Source organism: Humulus lupulus, chromosome 8 (genome assembly GCF_963169125.1).
Source record: "Humulus lupulus chromosome 8, drHumLupu1.1, whole genome shotgun sequence".
NCBI lineage: Eukaryota > Viridiplantae > Streptophyta > Magnoliopsida > Rosales > Cannabaceae > Humulus > Humulus lupulus.
In genome coordinates this window covers 91448149-91468628 of record NC_084800.1, presented here as the reverse complement: position 1 = coordinate 91468628, position 20480 = coordinate 91448149, and the positions used below count along the sequence as shown (strand labels likewise).

The 20480-nt window shown below is 36.2% G+C and overlaps 5 protein-coding genes across 9 annotated transcripts; 1 reads left to right on the top strand and 4 right to left on the bottom strand.

Annotated features, from left to right (window-relative positions):
- Positions 1–17: 17 nt before the first annotated feature.
- Positions 18–2435, top strand: LOC133798103 (uncharacterized). The gene is made up of 6 exons (XM_062236298.1): positions 18–234; positions 353–842; positions 972–1308; positions 1499–1597; positions 1678–1798; positions 2058–2435. Exons 1-6 carry the CDS (start codon positions 18–20, stop codon positions 2270–2272), a joined length of 1479 nt encoding a protein of 492 aa, XP_062092282.1. The 3' UTR covers positions 2273–2435.
- A 20-nt stretch (positions 2436–2455) lies between these two features.
- On the bottom strand, positions 2456–4042 carry LOC133798106 (U1 small nuclear ribonucleoprotein C). Its single transcript, XM_062236300.1, has 2 exons — positions 3443–4042; positions 2456–3253 (listed from the first exon to the last, which is right to left on the bottom strand). Exons 1-2 carry the CDS (start codon positions 3900–3902, stop codon positions 2664–2666), a joined length of 1050 nt encoding a protein of 349 aa, XP_062092284.1. The 5' UTR covers positions 3903–4042; the 3' UTR covers positions 2456–2663.
- Positions 4043–4209: 167 nt separating this feature from the next.
- LOC133798108 (GCN5-related N-acetyltransferase 3, chloroplastic) lies at positions 4210–6032 on the bottom strand. Its single transcript, XM_062236303.1, has 4 exons — positions 5394–6032; positions 5227–5285; positions 4920–4976; positions 4210–4636 (listed from the first exon to the last, which is right to left on the bottom strand). Exons 1-4 carry the CDS (start codon positions 5868–5870, stop codon positions 4465–4467), a joined length of 765 nt encoding a protein of 254 aa, XP_062092287.1. The 5' UTR covers positions 5871–6032; the 3' UTR covers positions 4210–4464.
- Positions 6033–9656: 3624 nt separating this feature from the next.
- On the bottom strand, positions 9657–11961 carry LOC133798102 (uncharacterized). The gene is made up of 2 exons (XM_062236297.1): positions 10431–11961; positions 9657–10143 (listed from the first exon to the last, which is right to left on the bottom strand). The coding sequence occupies exons 1-2, from the start codon at positions 10843–10845 to the stop codon at positions 10109–10111; spliced, it is 450 nt and encodes a 149-aa protein (XP_062092281.1). The 5' UTR covers positions 10846–11961; the 3' UTR covers positions 9657–10108.
- Positions 11962–12093: 132 nt separating this feature from the next.
- On the bottom strand, positions 12094–20377 carry LOC133798101 (uncharacterized). 5 transcript variants are annotated; one of them, XM_062236296.1, is made up of 13 exons: positions 20060–20377; positions 19845–19979; positions 18747–19012; positions 18115–18335; positions 17209–17248; positions 17000–17075; positions 16780–16825; positions 16589–16687; positions 16240–16308; positions 15947–16118; positions 15491–15621; positions 13732–14539; positions 12094–13641 (listed from the first exon to the last, which is right to left on the bottom strand). In XM_062236296.1, exons 4-13 carry the CDS (start codon positions 18328–18330, stop codon positions 12320–12322), a joined length of 2979 nt encoding a protein of 992 aa, XP_062092280.1. In that variant the 5' UTR covers positions 18331–18335; positions 18747–19012; positions 19845–19979; positions 20060–20377; the 3' UTR covers positions 12094–12319. The 5 variants fall into 5 exon arrangements, with proteins under 5 accessions (XP_062092280.1, XP_062092277.1, XP_062092278.1 ...); XM_062236293.1 differs by having other exon boundaries at positions 12094–14539; positions 18115–18370; XM_062236294.1 differs by having other exon boundaries at positions 12094–14539; positions 18115–18366.
- Positions 20378–20480: the final 103 nt, after the last annotated feature.

The following is a 20480-nucleotide window of genomic DNA, read 5'->3' as shown; positions in this document are numbered from 1 at the left end:
AAAACACATAAACCCATATGAGGAACATTGCCATGGAGTTGGGGGTGTTACCCCACTTGGTCCACTCTGTCCCTGTTGAGTCTTCCAACTTCAAGGTTAAAATCAAGTTTTCAAGCACAAGCTTTCCCTCAAAGTTCATTAACCCAGATAAGAAAAGCCAAGTGGGTCTTCAATCTTCTCGGGTTGTTTTTGCTTCTGCTTCTTCTGTTAGTGGCTCCAGTGCTGATTACTCTGGTACACTTTTGCAAAAGAAACTTCTCACTTTTTCTCTTTTTTTAATTTTATTTAATCTTCTATATGGAAATTAACAAGTGGGTGATTTTTTAATTGTAAATTTTGATGCTTACATTAGATTCCACTGGGCAATTGTTGGGTGGGAAGACAAAACAGAAGGTGAAGACTATAGGTGGAATAGATCAAGATGAACTGGTCGACCCTTCTCATATAGCTGATCCAGATAGTTGTTTTTGTGAGTTTAAAGGAGTACAGATACACCACAAGATATGTGAACCTGAATCTGTGTCAGATAAGTCGTTGCAGAGTCAAAATCTGTCTCAACCTATCAAGAAGATTGGTCTTCCTATGATTTTACTACATGGGTTTGGAGCCTCTGTGTTCTCGTGGAACAGAGTCATGAAGACATTGGCAGATTTCACTGGCTCCAAAGTTCTTGCCTTTGATAGACCAGCCTTCGGTTTGACATCAAGGCTAAACTTTTGGGAGCAATCAGCTTCTGGCAATGCCGATACAAAACCTTTGAATCCATACTCCATGGCGTTTTCGGTGCTTGCTACTTTGTACTTCATTGGCTTTTTAGGAGCTGAGAAAGCAATCATTGTTGGGTTTGTATTTCTTTCTCTTATAATCTTTTCTGTTCGTGATTAGTTAGCTAGAAATACTAGAATTTGCATATTCTCCTGAATTTAAAGATTTGTTTTCTGAAAATATGAAGAAACAAATTGACATACCAGGCATTCAGCTGGTTCTCTTGTAGCAGTTAATTCATATTTTGAAGCACCAGAACGTGTTGCAGCTCTGATCCTTGTTGCTCCAGCGATCTTGGCTCCTCTTACTGTGCCAAAAGTTGAAAAGGGAAACCAAATGAGAGAAAAGAACAAGAAGGAAGCAAACTCAAACAGCAGTAGTCAAGGGAATCCATTTATCCATCTTCGTAATATATTCTCCAATGTCACTAAGATTGTTTTGCAGGCAATGATGAGAGTAGTGAAGGGAATGGCAGATATGCTCAACTCTGTATATAAGAAATTTTTGTCAGCTATTCTGCGCTCTGCTTTTGGTGTGATGTTGGTAAGTTTCTCTTTAGAAGATCATATATTTCAAACTAGCTTTTAGCATATCACAATTCACAAGTCTTAAACTAAGTTAATGTCGTTTTCTTCTAGTATTCCCAAGTTCTGTATTGGCATTGTTTGGACAGAAGATCTTTGGCAAAGTACAATGAGCTTACTCTAACTACGACTTATCACATGTTTCTTAGATAAGAGTGATAATAGACAAATTTGGTCGGGCTGCTGTTAAGAATTCATGGTATGACCCAAAGAAAGTCACTGAAGACGTCCTTAATGGTTATACAAAGGTGATTATCATCAGCTTCGTGATTCATTTATGATCTTGACTCTGAAAAAGTATAATTCTTAACCGGGTGTTGGTATGCAGCCATTAAGGATTAAGGGCTGGGACAAGGCACTAGTGGAGTTCACTGCAGCAATGCTTACTGATACTGAACCTGAACTAAAACCACCACTTACAGAAAGACTCCGTGAAATCTCATGTCCTGGTAAAGTCCCTAACTCCATATACTTTAATGCCAATGACTCCGGTGTGGGATAGTCTAGCTTTCTTTAGGACTAAATAAAGGTCTAAAGAATGTAAATATATGAAGATTACAATTTGCAAGGATAACAAAAAGGAAAATTAACCTCTCACGCCCAAATCTGAACATCTTTTATCAATTGCTGGACTCTTGATTATATATCACTTGACTTAAAAGTATATGTGTTAGTGATGAAACTCGTAATTCTCTTCTTGAAACCCAGTTCTGATTCTTACGGGTGACAACGACCGACTTGTCCCCTCATGGAATGCTGAGAGACTCTCAAGAGCGATACCCGGTTCCTACTTTGAAGTAATCAAGCACTGCGGCCACTTGCCCCAAGAAGAAAAAGTGGATGAGTTTGTATCAATAGTTCAGAAATTTCTGCAAAGAGCTTTTGGTAATATTGATTCTCTTGAGGGGGCAGCAGTATTGTGAGCCTTAAAGTCTTCTATTTGTCTTTCTTATCCAACCACATTGTACTGTATTCAAAATCAAAAGCAGGCTCGAAGGCCTTTAAAGAAAAGAACTTCTGGAATCATACCATTGTAATTGTTTCTCATTCGCGATCATGTAATATAACAGAAAGAAATTGCAATTTTCTTAGTTTGCAAAATTAGATACCAGATGATAATAAGCATCCATTAACTTTCCATTATAAGTATCTCTGATTTGCAGTCATGGAGCAAAACTCTTGTAAACTTTCATCACAATAATTAAAAAAAGACACTGATGAAACATAAAAACTAGCATGAAATTGTCCAAATTTGGAGCATTTTTCCTAGTTCTATAAAAACATAGCTACAGAGAAGCTGTTTCACAAACTTGGTTAGAAAAGAGGGTCAGTTGCTACGACAAGAGTAGGATCCTGTAAACCAGAAGGAACATCAAACCCGGACATGAAATCATCCCCAAAGATCACAGCACCAGCTGCCAGAGCTCCAGCACCCATTCCCATTGCAAAACCAGGCCCTCCACCACGACCTGGGGGTGCCCCAGTTGATGACGACGGCATGTTAATATAAGTCTCTTGCAAACGATCTGGTCTTGGAAGAAAAGTAGGTATGTAACCAGCATTTGAAGGTGGTGGAGGTGGAGGTGGTGGCGGAGTTCTTGGGGGCTGGTAGCTTGGTCCAGCTGCTGGTGGGTAACTTGGTCCAGCTGCAGGTGGGTAACTTGGTCTGGTTGCAGATGGGTAACTCGGCCTCGTTTCTGGTGGGTAACTCGGTTGGGTTGCCGATGGGTCGGAGTAGTTTGTAGGCAATGGCATTGGGTGTGTGTAAGGGGAGTTGGTTCTTGCTTGATTCTCTGGTCTGGAGAATGAAGCTAAGGGAATTTCTGTTGGAAAAGCTTGTGCAGAACCATCTCCAATAGCCAAGGTGAAAGAATTACCGTCCTTTATATGTCCTTCGTTTCCTCCTACATACAAACTTTCAGGTTAATAATGCTCTAGAGATTCTTCTAGTTAAGGACCATGTTGCCATAAACAGAGATAAGAAAGATTAAAGGTTACATATGAAAACAAACTGTGATAATGAGAAGAAAAAAAATGGGAAAGCAAGTTAAAGCTTGAAAAAACAACGTTAACATCCTAAGGATTCGGCATACCAATATATGAATATGGCTCTTCTCTGTCCTCAGAAATACGTATTGAAACATCAACAAATCCTTGAGGTTTGTTGGAGTTTCTTTTGCGCAACTGGTAGCTACCAACTTCATCAGTTCCAGGCCTTGAAACCTCAGAATTCTTGTCATGATGCTTAGCCAGGAATTCTTTCAAGAGTATGGTTGCTGTCCCTTGAAGTCTTTCTCTGAGGAAAATTGGCTCTCTGCTGTAAACTTCAACATGTAGAGCCAGATCGTTGAAGTTGGATTCTGAAACATCTATGCAAACAGCAAACTTGGTTCTCCAAACCGGGCTTGCATTCCCTGAGGCATCGATTTTCGAGCAGTACTTGTTTTTTGGATCAATCCAGCCAACTGCAAACCACTGGAGCTTCCATAGGGAGGAAGAACGCCGAAGCCCCCGAGCAGAAATGAGGCATACTTCGACCCAGAGTTTTCCCATGACAAGCAAAATGAGAAGAAAAAGGAGAGAATAATATAGCCCAACTGTCTTGTATAGGGTGCTTCTTTGGATAAAGTGGAAATGTGGGTAAAAAGAAAGGAAGTCTGTTCTGTATCATCAAGAAGGCTACTTTACTTTTAGTGGGATAATTTATATACCAAAGCACCATTAAGGGGTAATCTCTTTCTTAGTCACTTTTTCTTCCAGCAAAAAGTGCATCACAGGTAGGCAAGAATCGACTTCTGAAAGGATAGCGTACACCACAGCATTATCACGGCATCAGGGTTAAAACAGTAAAAATATTAAATTTTCAATTTTAAATGTGAACATGATATTGAGTATTGACTTTCCACACATATAGACAAGGCCAAACATGTTTACAGTAAGCAACTTTTTTCGGCCATATTTAACTATAACCATCTCTGTAAAGTGTCTATTTTGTTAATGCCCAGATAAAGAAAACAGGACTTAAATATTAAACTCTATTTTTCCATTGTGAGCTGGGTGAAATTCTCTTTTACTGCTTCTCGTAGTACCCAAGGATAAACAGTCAGCTTCAGCTTCACTGGTTCCGAAAACGCAGAGTACATTTAAGCGGTGGCACTAACAATAGCTTTCGACCAAAACGTTTGGTCATATGGTTGCCTTCAGAACTAGCTGAAACAGTCCTTGTATACATCATTGTAGTTGAGCTCAAAATGTCATCTCCAAATCCGCAATTTTCAAAGAACTGCCTGAAATTGTTTTAGGAAAAAATCATTACTAACAGCTAAGCAGTCTACTGTATGTGTACATAACAAATTAAAAAGTTCATGACCGTGCTTTCATATCAGTTGGAAAATTTAGACCAATGTCAAGGGTCCTTTGGCAATTTTTCTGACTCATTATTATGAGGATTGAAAAGATTTGAAATGACAAAATAGTCTTCCCATTATCATGATCAAGGTTTAACAATCAAAGTGGGTTCTGGTAACTGATACATATATATATATATATATATATATATAGAATAGCAACCTCTCATTCTCCGAGCAAAGCGCTGCTATGTCATAAATGTCCCAACTTGTGAGCATTCTGCAAGAACAGAAAATTTATATAAATTGGATATTCATTTGCTTACATTTAGATCAATACACTCAACATCACTTAATCAAAAGCCATAGCAAAAACACATAACACACCAGAGTTCATAGCACAATCAGCAAAAAATGTTAACAAATTTAACAAACAAAACATAAGAAATTCCAAAAGATCAAACATAGAAATAACCCCACCCACCCCACAAGAAAAAAAAGTTGGAATAGAAGAAATAGTGATGCCAGACCTTATGATTCTTTGAACAATCATCTTGCCAATTCCCAAACCTCGTAATGGAGGAGCAACCTGAGAAACAAGCACTGAAGCTCATTTATAAGACTAACACCACAAACACACTCAAACAAAGACTCTATATCTACATTATATAAACACACACACACATATATATAATACCATGACATCATAAATCGAAGCAGTCAATCCCATATCAGAAACGGCGCGCCCAAACCCAATCAACTCGCCATTCTGAGGAGTAACAGGTTCCATTACCGTCTGCAAAAAATCCCCGATACCCATAGATGAAGAATCCTCCGAAGCAGACACAGAAACTATATCCTGAGATTTGCAGAAGACGGAAACGACAAAAGAGCTGTGAGAGAGAGCCACCCGGAGCTTCCGAACGTCGACTATATGGCCGGTGTCGGAGCAAGATTCGTCTGCATAGGCTGGAAATCTATGGGTGGAGAGTTTGCAAGCGCCGAAGAGTCCCCGGAGTTCATCTGGGTTTACGTGGGACGGTTTAGTGGATATGAATATAGGAAGTGACGTTTGTGGTAATGAAAGTGATTTTGGTTTGTGGGTTTTGGGTGTGGTGACAACCCATTTCAATTCCATGGTTTTACAGGAGAAGCTCTCTAGTACTATTTTCATGGTGGCCACTATCTCTATTCACTCCTGGCTAAATCTTGTATAAATGCATTTGGGTGTCTCTGTTCTGTAAAGACTGTAATAGTATTATCCTTTTCTACTAAAAATTAACATCACTTTAAAGTTTTTTCTCGTCTTTTTTTTAGTTTTCTCACCAATTTCTACCCATAACGAAATTCTATTCGTGCTCCAAAATCAAACTTTCTTGTCTTTTATCCATTTCAGGTCTTTTCTTTTCTTTTCTTTATCTTTTTCTCATCTTATATAAACATCCTATATATATATATATTTATATTAAGCTTTATTGGATATAGTTTTATAGTTTTTTTTGCCTCAAATTTAGGATTAAGACACTATTTTCTTTAGTACAAGCAAATTAATTTTATCGATTATTTAACAATATAAATTAAAAATATATATATTATTTTTTAATTACAATATTTTGCATTAATCATCACCCCATCTTTTTGTACAAGAATCTTTGAAATTACTATTAAAGAGAAATTGTGTCAATAAAAGGACATAAAAGAGGTGAGAAGAGTGTTTCTTTTTTATTTTCTTTATAACCATTTCCAACGTAGCAATAAAAAAAATTACCAAAAAAAATATAAGGGAAAACAATAGATAATTGGTGATGATAATAATAATAATAATAAAAAAAAAAAAAGGTGAACAATAGATGATTGGTGATAGTAACCAAATATATATATATATATAGGACACTTATAATGATTATCCCTCATTAATGATTACTTTAATATTAAGATTAATGCTCAATATTTATAATTGTTAATTAATATTACTAAAAATAAATTTTGATTTTTTAAATTTTTTTGAAAAATTACCTGATTACATGGCAATCATATATTTATTAAATTAAAGAATTAAAAAAATCGTATTTAAGCATTATATATGAAAATTCAAAATTAATGTAGAAATTTTTTTTTACTTATTGGTGAGTTGTTATATTTAATCACTATATTGCTACATCATCATAATTATTAGTAACAGAAATATTATATATATATATATATGATAAGTTTTATCACTGAACCTTATATTTCTCATAACCCATATATCTCTCTTCTCTTCTTACATATATCCATCAGTATATATATATATATAAATGTTATGATATGATCCTATTACAAACTAGCCCAGCGGTCTTCTCGCACCTACACAATTAACATATCACCTAAATATAAAAAACGGTTACAATTGTTACAATATAAGGAACTGTTACGAACTTTAATAATATTATATTCCCTAAATATTAGGAACTGTTACCCAACAGCTCAATGGTCTCAATACCCCCCTCAAGTTGGAGCATGAGGATCGTGAATGCCTAACTTGCGAAGGAGGAAGTCAAATTGTGCTTTGCCCAAGGCCTTTGTAAAAACATCCGCTAGTTGTACCGTTGTAGGAACATATAAGGGACAAATAGTTCCTTCTGTCACCGCATCACGAACAAAATGACAATCTGCTTCGATATGCTTCGTTCGTTCATGAAATACTGGATTTTGAGCGATATGTAATGCAGATTGACTGTCACAATATAATCGCATCCCTTGGGAATGATTAACTCCCAAATCACCAAGTAACTGTTTGAGCCATTTTAATTCACATGTAGTTGTTGCCATTGAGCGATACTCAGCCTCGGCAGAAGAACGAGATACGGTGTGTTGTTTCTTAGTTTTCCAAGATACCGGAGAATGACCAATTAATACCAACCATCCAGTCAAAGAACGACGCGTAAGTGGGCAACACGCCCAATCCGAATCACACCATCCCTCTAGGGTCAATTTACTATCAGACCGAAGGAGAATACCTTGTCCCAAATGTTTCTTCAAATATCGAACAACCCTTAAGGCTGCCTCCCAATGTTCTTCATGAGGTTGTTGCATAAACTGAGACAAAATATGCACAGAATAAGCAAGATCATGTCTAGTCACAGACAAATAAATCAATCGTCCTAGAAGTCTTCAATAGGGTTCCGGATCATGAAGAGGCATACCAGAAGCCAATGCTAGCTTATGATGTTGTTCCATTGGAAAATCTGCAGGCTTGGCGCCTAATAAGCCTGTTTCTTCAATGATTTCCAACGCATATTTTCGCTGGCATAGATAAATCCCCTCTGGATTACAGGCGACCTCCAACCCCAAAAAAAATTTTAAGATTCCCAAATCCTTCATATGAAAGCATGAACTTAAGTAAGCTTTAAAGAGTTTTAGGCCGGTACTATCATTCCCTGAAATAATTAAGTCATCCACATAGACTAGCACATTGATCTGTATTGCTCCCCTGCGTAATGTAAAGAGTGAGTAATCTGAATAGGATTGAACAAATCCATATCGCTTCAATGCCATAGCTAACTTAGCAAACCAACAACGAGGAGCTTGTTTTAAGCCGTACAATGACTTCTTCAATCTACAAACCAAATTTGGGTCAGCGTTTTTAAAACCAGGAGGGACCTTCATATACACTTCTTCATCCAAGTCACCATGGAGAAAAGCATTGTGTACATCCATTTGATGTACGTCCCACTTTTTAATTGTCGCCACTGCTAAGAAGGTACGGACAGTCACTATTTTTGCCACCAGGGCAAAAGTTTCATCATAATCGATTCCTTCTACCTGATGATGTCCAAATATAACAAGTCTTGCTTTCAACCGTTCGATGCTCCCATCAGAATGATGTTGGATTTTGTAGACCCATTTACTTCCAAGTGCTTTCTTCCTGGGCGACATTTTCTCCATAACCCATGTCTGATTCTCTTCCAAGGCGCGTATCTCATTTCTCATAGCATCACGCCAACCAGAATCTTTGACAGCTTCCTTAAAATTTTTAGTTTCTTTTGTTGCTGTCATAGCTGCAACAAAATTTCGATGTCGAGGAGAAAAACGTTCAGAAGATACAAAGTAAGTAATAGGATAAGGAGTACCTGAGGCATGTTGTTGGGCAGATGAATTTTCTGATGACTTTACTTTTTGAATTGTATGAGTGACAAAATCCTTGTAGCGGCTCGATGGAATCTTGTTTCTCATCCCTCTTCTCATTTCTGGTTCCACATTGTCCTCCATTGCATGAGCCACCTCTGGCTCCCCTGGCTCCACAACATCACCCCATCCATGTCGTGGGTGGTGGTTGCCTCACCATCCACACCACTCACACTTACACCACACAACCCCCCCTGGAGTTCTGTATGCTCATCTCCTTGCAAGGTCGCAGATACAACCCCATCTTCATGGGATGTATCAATATCATCAGCCGTATACTCAATGGGAGAAGAAGAATGAGTGGGGTCATGTTGCACAGAAAAAGGAAATTCATGCTCATAAAATTTTACATGTCTAGAGACAGTATTCTCTTGATTCCAAATCATATAATTTCCATCCCTTTTTGCCATAGGGATATCCCACAAAGATACACTTTTGACTTCTACTAGCAAATTTATCCCCGTTGCGACGTTGATTATGGGCATTATAAGCAACCAAAAATTTTCATGTTCTCAAATTTAGGGACTTTACCAAATAATTTTTCATAAGATGTCATATAATTAAGCATACTAGACGGAGTACGATTAATTAAATAGCACGCTGCCAACACACATTCTCCCCAAAATTGCATTGGTAAATGACCCTGAAATCGAAGTGCTCGTTCGACATTCATAATATGTTGATGTTTTCTTTCAACTCTCCCATTTTGTTGTAGAGTACCTACACTTGATGTCTCAAAAACAATCCCTTGTTTTAAAAAATAATCACGTAGACAATTAAATTCAGTGCCATTGTCACTGCGAACTCTCTTTATTTTCTTATCAAATTGTCTATCAACAAATGCCACAAAATTCATAAACATAGTCTCAATCTCTGTTTTATTGCATAATAGATAAACCCAAACTGCACGTGAATAATCATCAACAATTGTCAAGTAATATTGTGCCCCACATGAGGAAGGAGTTCGATAAGATCCCCACAAATCACAATGAACCAATTCAAACAAACTACTTGTAGTATTCTCACTTAAAGGAAAGCTATTCCTATGCTGCTTAGCACGTGGACAAACATCACATGTTCTTTTATTTGTGCTTCTACCAAATGAACTTACTATAGGGAGGAACTTTAACACCTTGTCCGACGGATGGCCCAAGCGTTTATGCCACAAATCCATTGACGAAACCCCTTCCACCGCCAATGCACGCAGCTTCGGAACACCCCGGAAAAAGTAGTCCATCAGTCCGTTCACCCGCTCCAATCAACTTCCTCGTCGTCCAGTCCTGTATTACACACAATGTATTTGTAAATTGAACGATACAATTAGAGTCATCAATAAGTTGTGTGACAGAAATTAAGTTGCAGGTTAATTGAGGCACAAATAAGACATGATCGAGCCGCAATCCACCATCTAAGATCACATGGCCCTCCATTGTAGCAATTGCATCTTTCCCATCCGTCAATCCCACTGGTATATTTGTAATTTTTTTCGCATGATTCAGACAATTGAAATTCCCTGTGACATGGTGTGATGCTCCTGTGTCTACAATCCAAGAAATGCCATGCTTACCATGAAGACGATCCTTGGTTTTGGAAACGGTTAAAGCATCAAGAATTTGTTGCCACTGTCCCGGAGTAAGGCCTGAGATACCTGCTGCCTCAATCGAGTTTGGTGGAGCATGATATTGCCCACCCTTAGCACCGCTGCTACTGGTACCCGCTACTGCTTTATTCGCGCGCACAAGTGCGTTGTGGGTGCCCCTGCCACGCCCACCAGAACAACCTGCCCCTCTTCCTGCTGTTGCGCCGCCACGACCCGGTCCACATCCACCCCGAGGACGATCTCCCCACCACTCAAGGAACCCATGAAGCTGAAAACAAGAGTTGTCGTCGTGGCCTTCTCTGTTGCAGTGAGTACAGAATTTGTCATAATTATCTGCAATTTTAGATTTACCTCGCGCATCGGGTGTAACTTGAAAAGCCATGATATTGTCACGGTTTTGATGAGTGGAAGAATCTCCGCACAGCAGCCGTTCATCTTGTATAATTCATTGGTATGATTGATCGATGTTGGGTAGTGGATCTTGAGAAAGCAAATTGGAGCGAATCGTTGTATAAGCTCCATCTAGACTGATAAGAAAATGATGTAGGTAGTCTTCGGCAAGCAAATCAGTCACTTGTTTGTTGATATCACACGTACATCCTCCACATGTGCACGTTGGCTTTTTGATATAAGTCACAAGTTCATCCCAGATACGAGATAGACGGCCAAAGTAGACCGAGACCTCTTCATCCTTGCCTTGCTTGCATTCTCCCAGAGATCCCTTTAATTGACATATACGAGTCCCATTCACAACACAGAAACGCTGCTTGAGATGAGTCCACAAGGATTGCGCATCATTGTAATAAGAAAGAGTAGAACACAGTGAGGGCTCAATCGTGTTGAGTAACCATGCGACGAGCATCGAATGGACTACGGTCCAGTCTTCCAGTTTCTCAGGTGTTGTTGGTTTTGCTACTTTCCCTTCCACAAAACTATATTTTCTCTTTGCTTGTAACGAGGTTTGAATGGCCCTTGCCCATTCATCATAATTGGAACCGCGTAATTGGATCGGTGTAATCACGTTGCTGGGATTGTCACTCGAACCCAGAAAAAAATTCAAGTCGACTTACTTCTCGCCTTTACCACTGTTGTCACCAATCTTCTCAGCCATAATCTCTTATGGTGCCGGATCTGTAAAAAAAAAAAAAATTGTTTAGTATTCCCTCCGATCGTTTCTCGCTCCTGATACCATGATAAATTTTATCACTGAAACCTTATATTTCTCATAACCCGTATATCTCTCTTCTCTTACATATATCCATCAGTATATATACACATTATGATCTATTCCTATTACAAACTAGCCCAGCGGTCTTCTCACACCTACACAATTAACATATCACCTAAATATAAAGAACTGTTACAATTGTTATAATATAAGGAACTGTTACAAACTTTAATAATATTATATTCCCTAAATATTAGGAACTGTTACACAACAGCTCAATGGTCTCAATAATATATAAGGGAGAACAATAGATGATTGGTGATAATAAACTCGCCTGTTGCGTGTTGTCTCATCTCTCTAATTCGAGTCATATATATTAGTCAAAAGCAATAGCTTTTAAACTAAAATTATATCAAAGAGAAACATAACAACTCAACACAATTGTAAGAGAAACACAACAACTCAACACAATTGTAAGTTCATCTCATAATTTTAAATAAGAAGCTCCAGATGAAATATTGTGTACTCCAAAGAAAACAAAGCAAACACACAACGGAAAAAAAGGAAATGCTTAATATCATAAATGGCGATGTTTGTTAAGTTTTACATCTTTTATTCATTGCTCAGTTCACAATTGATCAGCTCTTAGCAACACCTTAACGCTCCATTCAAGATTTCTTCCCTTACCTCACCCCTGCGAGGGTGCAGCTTGATCTGCTGAGTTTACCTGGTTTGGCTTTTGTTGCATCTGCATTGGAGAAGCAGAGATGGGAGGGGGATGCAACTGCGTTACCTGCTCATTAGCAACATCAGTTCCTTGACCTCGCCACTGTGACGATACAGTTTTACCTGCTAAATCCACTTGATGCGGCATTGACTGCATCTGTATCGAAGAAGCGAAGATGGGTATTGGTTGAAAGTTCATCAACTTATTATAGACAGACGCACTTTGATCTTGCCATTGTGAGGGTGTAGTTTGATTGGCTAAATCAACAAGAGGTGGCCTTGGTTGCATTTGCATTGAAGAATGTACAATGGGCGGTGATTGCAGCTGCATTGGTTGTCGCCAACTCCAAGTTTGTTCTACCTGCAATAGCTGACCTCCATTACCAACAGTTTTGAGTTTATTTAACCCACAAGGGAAGTTTACATCTGAGCTTGGTATAAGGGGAGCTTGGTTACAGTTTGACTCAGTTATAGGTGGGGAAAACAACTGCTGGTGCGCAGATGGCGGAACACCATGACCTGTAGCACATAGAGTGCCTTGTGTCATTGGACCTGTTGATATTGTCTGGACATTCATACCCTCATTCATAGCAGTAGGGATGGAATTTCCACCATTACTCTCCGGCATTTGGACATTCACACTATTATTCATAGACGGGATGAACTGGATAAGGTTGGTGCAGACATTCAATGGATTTACGATGCACAAATCTTCACCTACAAGTAAGTGAGTGGAGAAGAAATCATTACCAGTTCCTTGATTAGCCATATGCTCCTGGAACACATTGCCCCCAACACTCAAGGATTGAGTTGTTTCGCCAATGATCTCACCAACAGTTTCCAGCATACTTACAGAGTTCATGGCTGCCATTGGGACATTTTTACACTCACTAGTAGCACTTGGGATAAATTGTTTGCTCTCTGCACCAGAAAAGTATAAATTACCAGCATCTGTTAAGGCAGGGGAAAAATTAGAACACTGAATGGATTGGTCAGATATGTCATTCTTCGAGGAATTCCCCTCCTTGTTCGTAGATTTGAAAAATTCTCTGTGTGGGTCAACAAGAAATTGCTTGGGCTTTAAGGAAGCTGCTTCTGCCATCTGGAAATGTTTTTCTTTATTCATAGAAAAGTTCATTTTTTCTTGATTACTGCTTGTGTACCTTGTTGTAGAAACCTGTGGGGATTCACTTCGATAGGATTTGCTTTCCCCTTCAATCACAACATCCATGAATTTTTCGAGCTGATCAGCTGGAATTTTCTTGGAATCTGAACAAATTGCCTCTGCCACATGCAAATTCTTACCCTTGTTAATAGATCTAGAAAAGAACTTGTCTTGGTTGCTGCACTCATTCAATGTTGTAGAAAATTCACCTTGAGAGAGTTTGTTATCCCCTTCTCTTATAGCTTCCATAAAGTTTATGCCACCTAGAGTACTTTTGGGAGTTGAAGAAATTGCCTCAGCCATATGGAAATGCTTGATACAACTCGAGATGATTTTTTCTCGTTGGCTAGGGCTCAATGTTTTACAAAAATTACCCTTTCTCATAACATCCATTAACTTTTCACGTTGATCAGTAAGAGTTTGCTCAGGGTTTGAAGTACTTGCCTTTATCATCTGGATATTCTTACTCTTGTTAATAGAACTTGAGATAAATACATTGTCATTACTCTTGTTAATAGAACTTGAGATAAATACATCGTCGTTACTGCCTGTGTTCCAAGTTGAAGTAGGGATCCCATCTTGATAAGAATTTTTCACCTCATCTCTCACAAACTCACTGAATTTTCTTTTCTGGTAGCTAAGATTTTCCTTCAAATATGAAGAACTCAAGTCTGTCTTTTGAATAACATTATCATTGTTGATAGAATTTGAGATATATCTGTTGGATGTGTTGTATGCATTGCTTCCAGTGAAGTTAGGACCACTAATTTCTAGGTGAATCTCATGCTTTTGAGCTACATGGATTGGTTCCCCACCACACGCACCAAAATGAACATGTCCTCTGTTAACAGCACTGTTGTGTCCAGATGCCACATTAGGGACTTCAAACTGATGATTTAAATCTTCAGTGGAGGTGCACCTATGTAACTTCTTCCCAGAAATTATTTCAGCATAAGACCCTATATCTTTAGAAAATTGCGCCAAACTGTCGTTGTATCTGATGTTATCTGGAATAGTCTGCAATATCAAGACAAAGTAATCAATATGCAAGCAAAAGTAACATTAATTAGAAAACAATTCATTTCAACCTTACAGAGATGCTCACATCTATATTTGCAAACAAATCAGCACTAAATTTTGCAAAATAAGGTACATTTCATAATAGCCAACTTAGAACTCATCTTATTTCTCAAATTTTAAACCTTTCAATTATTTATTTTAAAGAGTGAACAAAGAATTTACTTGCCTAATTTCATTGGCTTAAAATATTTTTAAAATCATTCATAGCTTGCGCAAATATGCATGTGGAAATCCCTTCTGCTTCCAAATTAGGCTGATATTCATGATGTGGGATAGTCTGAATGTACATGATGTTGTTCAAACGAGAAGGCCTTTTTTGGCCATTTCTCCTAGCTAGTGTGTACTATGCAGAAAGGAGAACGAGTTTGGACTATGTTCATCAATTGTCTGTGACTTTTCCTTGAAACTGTGGTACAGATTATTAAACGAAAATGGACTGTTTTTGGGAATCCCTGCTGACTGTCAAGAAATGCTGATGTTCTATGTTAGAGAAAGTAAGGAAAGACAAGTTCTCTGGATCACTGCTGTGTCGACTCTATTTTGGGGTTTATGGTTGGAAAGGAATAAGAGTATTTTTGAAGAACAAACCAGCAATGAGGTCTATGAGAGAAAACCAGATCATGGGTGACCCTTTGGTTGCATAATGTTAAGAGTTTCAAAGATATTCCCTTCTTTGTCTTATTGAGAGAATGGAATGTCACTTTGTAATTTGTGTTCTGGTATTCTTTCCTGCTTTTAGTTTTTGTCTTTATTGCTCTTAATTGTATCACCTTTCTGTGTTGGTGATTTATGTGGATCATCCAGGTCCTTGTATTTTCTTTTAAATTAACACAAGGAGGTTTAGTTTCAATATATATATATATATCCATGAGGAAAGATAAAACTCACCTCCATAGTTGTAATCAAATGTTCCGGGCTCTCATAAATTGAACGTACAATTGACTTATTCTCATTGAGAAAAGACTCCAAATTCCAATTGTTTACATTTTGTTCTCCTCCAAGTCTTTCTTCCTCACAACCTATCCACCAGAGGGAGAAAAAAAAAACAGAATCAGTTTGAAATTGTATTAAGTGCACTGAGAAAAATGGAGTAAACATTTTTTAATGTCAGCTGTAAGCATTATATGCATATTTATAATAAGTAATTTCATAACACTAGATTCACATGCATTTAAACTTCTTTTGATGCGTTTACACAACAAATGCTTATACAAAATAAAAAAGGATTGATAGTCTCTCTTTAGCAATCCATGCTGTCTAAACTTCATCACTTTGATAAGCATAAATTTATGATATTGACTTGTCACAAGCAAGATAATTATCTTGTTACGAAGAACAATCAACCTTTCAAAATTATCCTGCTGTTTGATTGATCGCCAGAATTTGAAATCTCCATCTCTCTTTTTATTGCCCTTCCACCTCGTAGCCTCATTTTGGAAATTTCGCTTTCAAAGTTCTCAGGCTCAGTTTTGAGAGCAAAAAATAACTTTTGTGTCAAATTCTTAATAGCTCGAGCCTGAAAACCAAAATTCAAAATTTTATGTGAGATATGTATTATTTTATTATTAAGGCGGTTGATGCACATTTTAGATTGTGAAAAACCAATAGCACATAAAAATGTTTTTTAATGGACTAACCTGTCTATAATATACTGTAGTCGAAGCGTTGAAAACCATTGCATTGTTGGATACCAAAAATACATCATGCTGAACATCAATGAAATAAGCAAATGATCTTAAGAGGGTTGCAAGAAAATTTATTTGGAACTCAGAACTACCAATTTCAGCATCTAAATTTAATATTTTTCAAATATGTATGTATTTAATATATCATGCTGAACATCAATGAAATAAGCAAATGATCTTAAGAGCGTTGCAAGAAAATTTATTTGGAACTCAGAACTACCAATTTCAGCATCTAAATTTTATATTTTTCAAATATGTATGTATTTAAACTTTAGAAAGCAGAATCTAAGTAGGAACAAACCTCGAATTCCTCTAGTGTCTTGTAGCTTCCACCATCAAGTTTTCTTGAAATTGTCCCAAAATCCATTGGCTCTTTTATGGTATCATAATATCCATTGACCTTTCAAATTCAATGTTAAAAAAACTATTATGAACTGTAATAATAACAAGCATTGGCATATAACAACAAATATAAAGTCACCAGATACTGACCTCATCTGGGTTTACTGGCTCTGCAAATATTTCGAAGGAGTCCCTCCTACAATTTAAGCAAAAGAAAATCTTGGAACATCATTATTTGTCATGAAGTGGCAAAGAAGAAGTTAACCATTGGAAGAATAGTATAGCAATTTATGTCCTAATCTAATTAATTAGAAGTACAAACCATGAGTCACATCAAAAACACATATAACAAGTCACGTTAAAAATTTACCTCTTCAAAATACTAAGTAATAGTTCAAGCTTGCTTTTTTTGGATGCATCAATTCCAGGTCCAGTTGATGTAGCAACTGATTATTTGAAAGAAAAAAAAAAGTAGATTGCACATTCTGTGAGGACCTATGTTATTATAAATTATTACATAATATATAATACTTCAATACACATCTTAGACCAAAAAAGAAAAGAAAAGTAGGGGGTTACCAGAATTTGTATGATGGTCTTCATTGCCAGAGTTTCCAACCTGTATTAAATCTAAATTAAGACATTTACAACGATGAAACCTAAGGCATACTTGTAGCAAACTTACCCCACAGATGCAATTGAAATTTTCCAGAAAATTAATGAGGAAAAGGAAAATCTATGAGATAGAAATGTTTCTACAATTATTCTTAATTAAATAAACAAAGATAACGTTGACATTTCTTATGACTATTAGGGTATTTGCTATTTAATACCATTTATTCCTTTAGAAGCTTAAACTTGTATTTTAGAAGTAACGAGAACAACAAGATTCTAATGATATCTTTCATTAATTTTTATCTTACATGAGTAGAAACATAGAAATAATAATGATTCTAAAGAGTAATGATCTTCCACATTAATTTTAATTTTTTTATTTTACTTTAAAGTGTTAGAAATACTAGTTTTCACAGACATTTGCACATATCTACGTCCTACATGTATAAAATTATATTTTAAAAAAATATGTTTCACATATGCCTAGCTAACCCATGAAATAGGTACAACATGTAAATAAGTCTTCAGAGAGTGAAAAATGTTAATACAATAGATGTAAGTTTACAATATCACATTGTGACCCGGACAACGAAGTTTTTTATCACTCAGCAAAGTGTATGAATTGTGAGGTCCAATATCATGTCATCAAAGTTTTAGACGCATCAAACAATTAGCAGTGGCCAACACAGAAATAAAATCAGACTTTAAATATGCTGATATTTATAACTAATTATCAAAACAACAAATAAAGTTTTACTTTCCTCAACATGCTCAAAAAATGATGTTTGTTCAGTTCTTACTGAAGGTTGTGCTAGAAAATGAACCAATGGTATAAAAAATTAAAAGAAACATAAAAGGCATCTTCCAAACCTGATATGCAGCTGTGTCCATAATCAAATCTTGGATAGATCTAGTCTTGACCTTTTTTTTTCCTCGCTTTAGATTAAAGTCCCTATCTCCAGTACTCAAATCCTCTATTGCCGTCTCACAAGTCTGATTATCCTCATTTTGACTATTTGTTTGCTGAGATCTTTGCGCATTGAGTTCATATATTCGCGCACTTCTTCTATGCTCACTGGTTGACATTAATTCTATAGATTTTGTAGCAAATCAACAGCATAACTACCTTTGTCAACATCAGTAAATGCTTTATTATTGTTATATAAATATTAAATCAAGTAAAGAAAAAATCCCCTTCAAAAGAACTTAACTAAACCAACAATCTATTTATGAGCAAACAATCTAACCAAATCAAAGGCAAACAAAGAGTGCCCTTTAGCAAATGATGGAAGCAAGCAATGGTCAATATACACACATAAGCTATGATGATCTATAAAACAATATTTAAATTTCTCAGATTTTCTACTCCAATACATTCCATTGGAGATCACTATATGCTTATAGCATTGATAAACTTTGAACATTTTGGTACATTTGCAGACAATTAAATGACATAGAATGAAAAGCTACTCAATAAAGAAAAGAAAAGAATAGAACATTACCAAGATATCCTTGACGAAGGCGAACAAGAACTTAAAAGATCTGCGCCTCATAAAATGAAAAATAAAACTCCACCAATGTTGCCCTATTGAAGGGTTTGAACCTTTTGAAGGCTTTGTACAAAGTATTTCAATAATTTGCACCCATTTAAGGAAATCTTGGTGGAAATCCATAGATAGGATCGAAAATTTATGACTAATATGGTGCTCCAATGCACGATGCATTTGAATGACAATTGTACGCCGGGTGAATTAATGTTGTATCACATCTGGCAAGAAAATATTAGGTAAATTACATCGTTGAGATTAAAAGATAAGAAGTTTAATTCAATAAATTTGTTTTATATTACATCAATAGAAGTGAAACTAAAAAAAAATACATATTAACAACTTTTCTCTAAAACAATGTAGTATGTTGTAACGAGCAATTAATTATCCTTCCGCTTAATTCTAAAACAATGTGCCTGCACCTACTGAAAACCAATTTTCACTTAACAACTTAAATCAATTAGTATGATTTTTGATGAAATGTATAGTTTATAAGTATGTGATTAATTTTAACAAAAAGAAAAAATAAATTCTTTTTCTCCACATATAAGTCAAATGTTAAATATAATCAACATAAGAAAACTACATATACCTTCAATGCTTATGTTAAATTGTTGAACTAGATTAGGAAATCAGGCATTTTATGATGGGATAGTAAATTGCTTAGTATTTCTCACTAACATACATGTTTCTTCATAGACTAATTTACTTATGTATTTCATTCCGCCATTTATATATACTTCCATGTATGCAATTATACTCAAATCCTTGAATGTGCAAATTTTGCTTAATAATCATGGCCCTTTAAATGTACCCAAAAAAGATGAGATATACAATGAACACAGGGAAAGAAAAACCTACAAAATTCTAAAGGAAAAAAAAACAAATTGCATCATTGTTTTTCTTTTATTTTTGATGAGAGGGTGGAAAAAATAATAAGCCAATATTAAGTGGTAAAGTGATATATTGCATAGCATATTCTGAAGCATACACAACAATATTTGAAATTGATATGCATTTTAAACTAGAATAATAGAGTTATTGCATTCAAACCTGAAATCATATTTGATTGTTTGATATAAGCCAACTGGTATTGGTTTCTATAGAGATGAAATTTTGAAGATAGTCCTTTTCCACAATGAATTGGAAGAAGCCATTTGTGGATAATTCGTTGCATCTCCAACATTTCTGTAAAATCACGACAAAACATTAGAAACCCGCATGAGTTATTCGAAAAAAAAATTGGCTGTCTAGTTTAAAGGTTCTACCTCCCAAATTGGCTCTATCATTAATAAGAAAAATAACAAAAATTTGAGACCCAAATGTCTCATAGAAATAATCTTAGTTTCTGTAGTTGGAAAGAGTTATTGACCCTAAAAAACTCGAAATGCATTAGCGTATTTTGTCTTGTGAATTCAAAAACAAGTTTCCCCATCACTCGAAGAAGAACAACAACAACAACAAGTTTCCCCATCACTCGAAGAAGAAGAAGAAGAAGAAGAAGAAGAACAAGTTTGCCCTACACTACTTGTGTAGATTTGTTCAAAAAAAAATAAAGAAAAATGTTGTTGAGCCCCCCTGAAGAAAATCACGAGCTTATTGTGTTCTTAATTGGGAAATAACCATATATATATATACCCTTTTTTTTAGTATTTTTTTATATTTCCGGTAAATTTTTTTGTTTCTCAT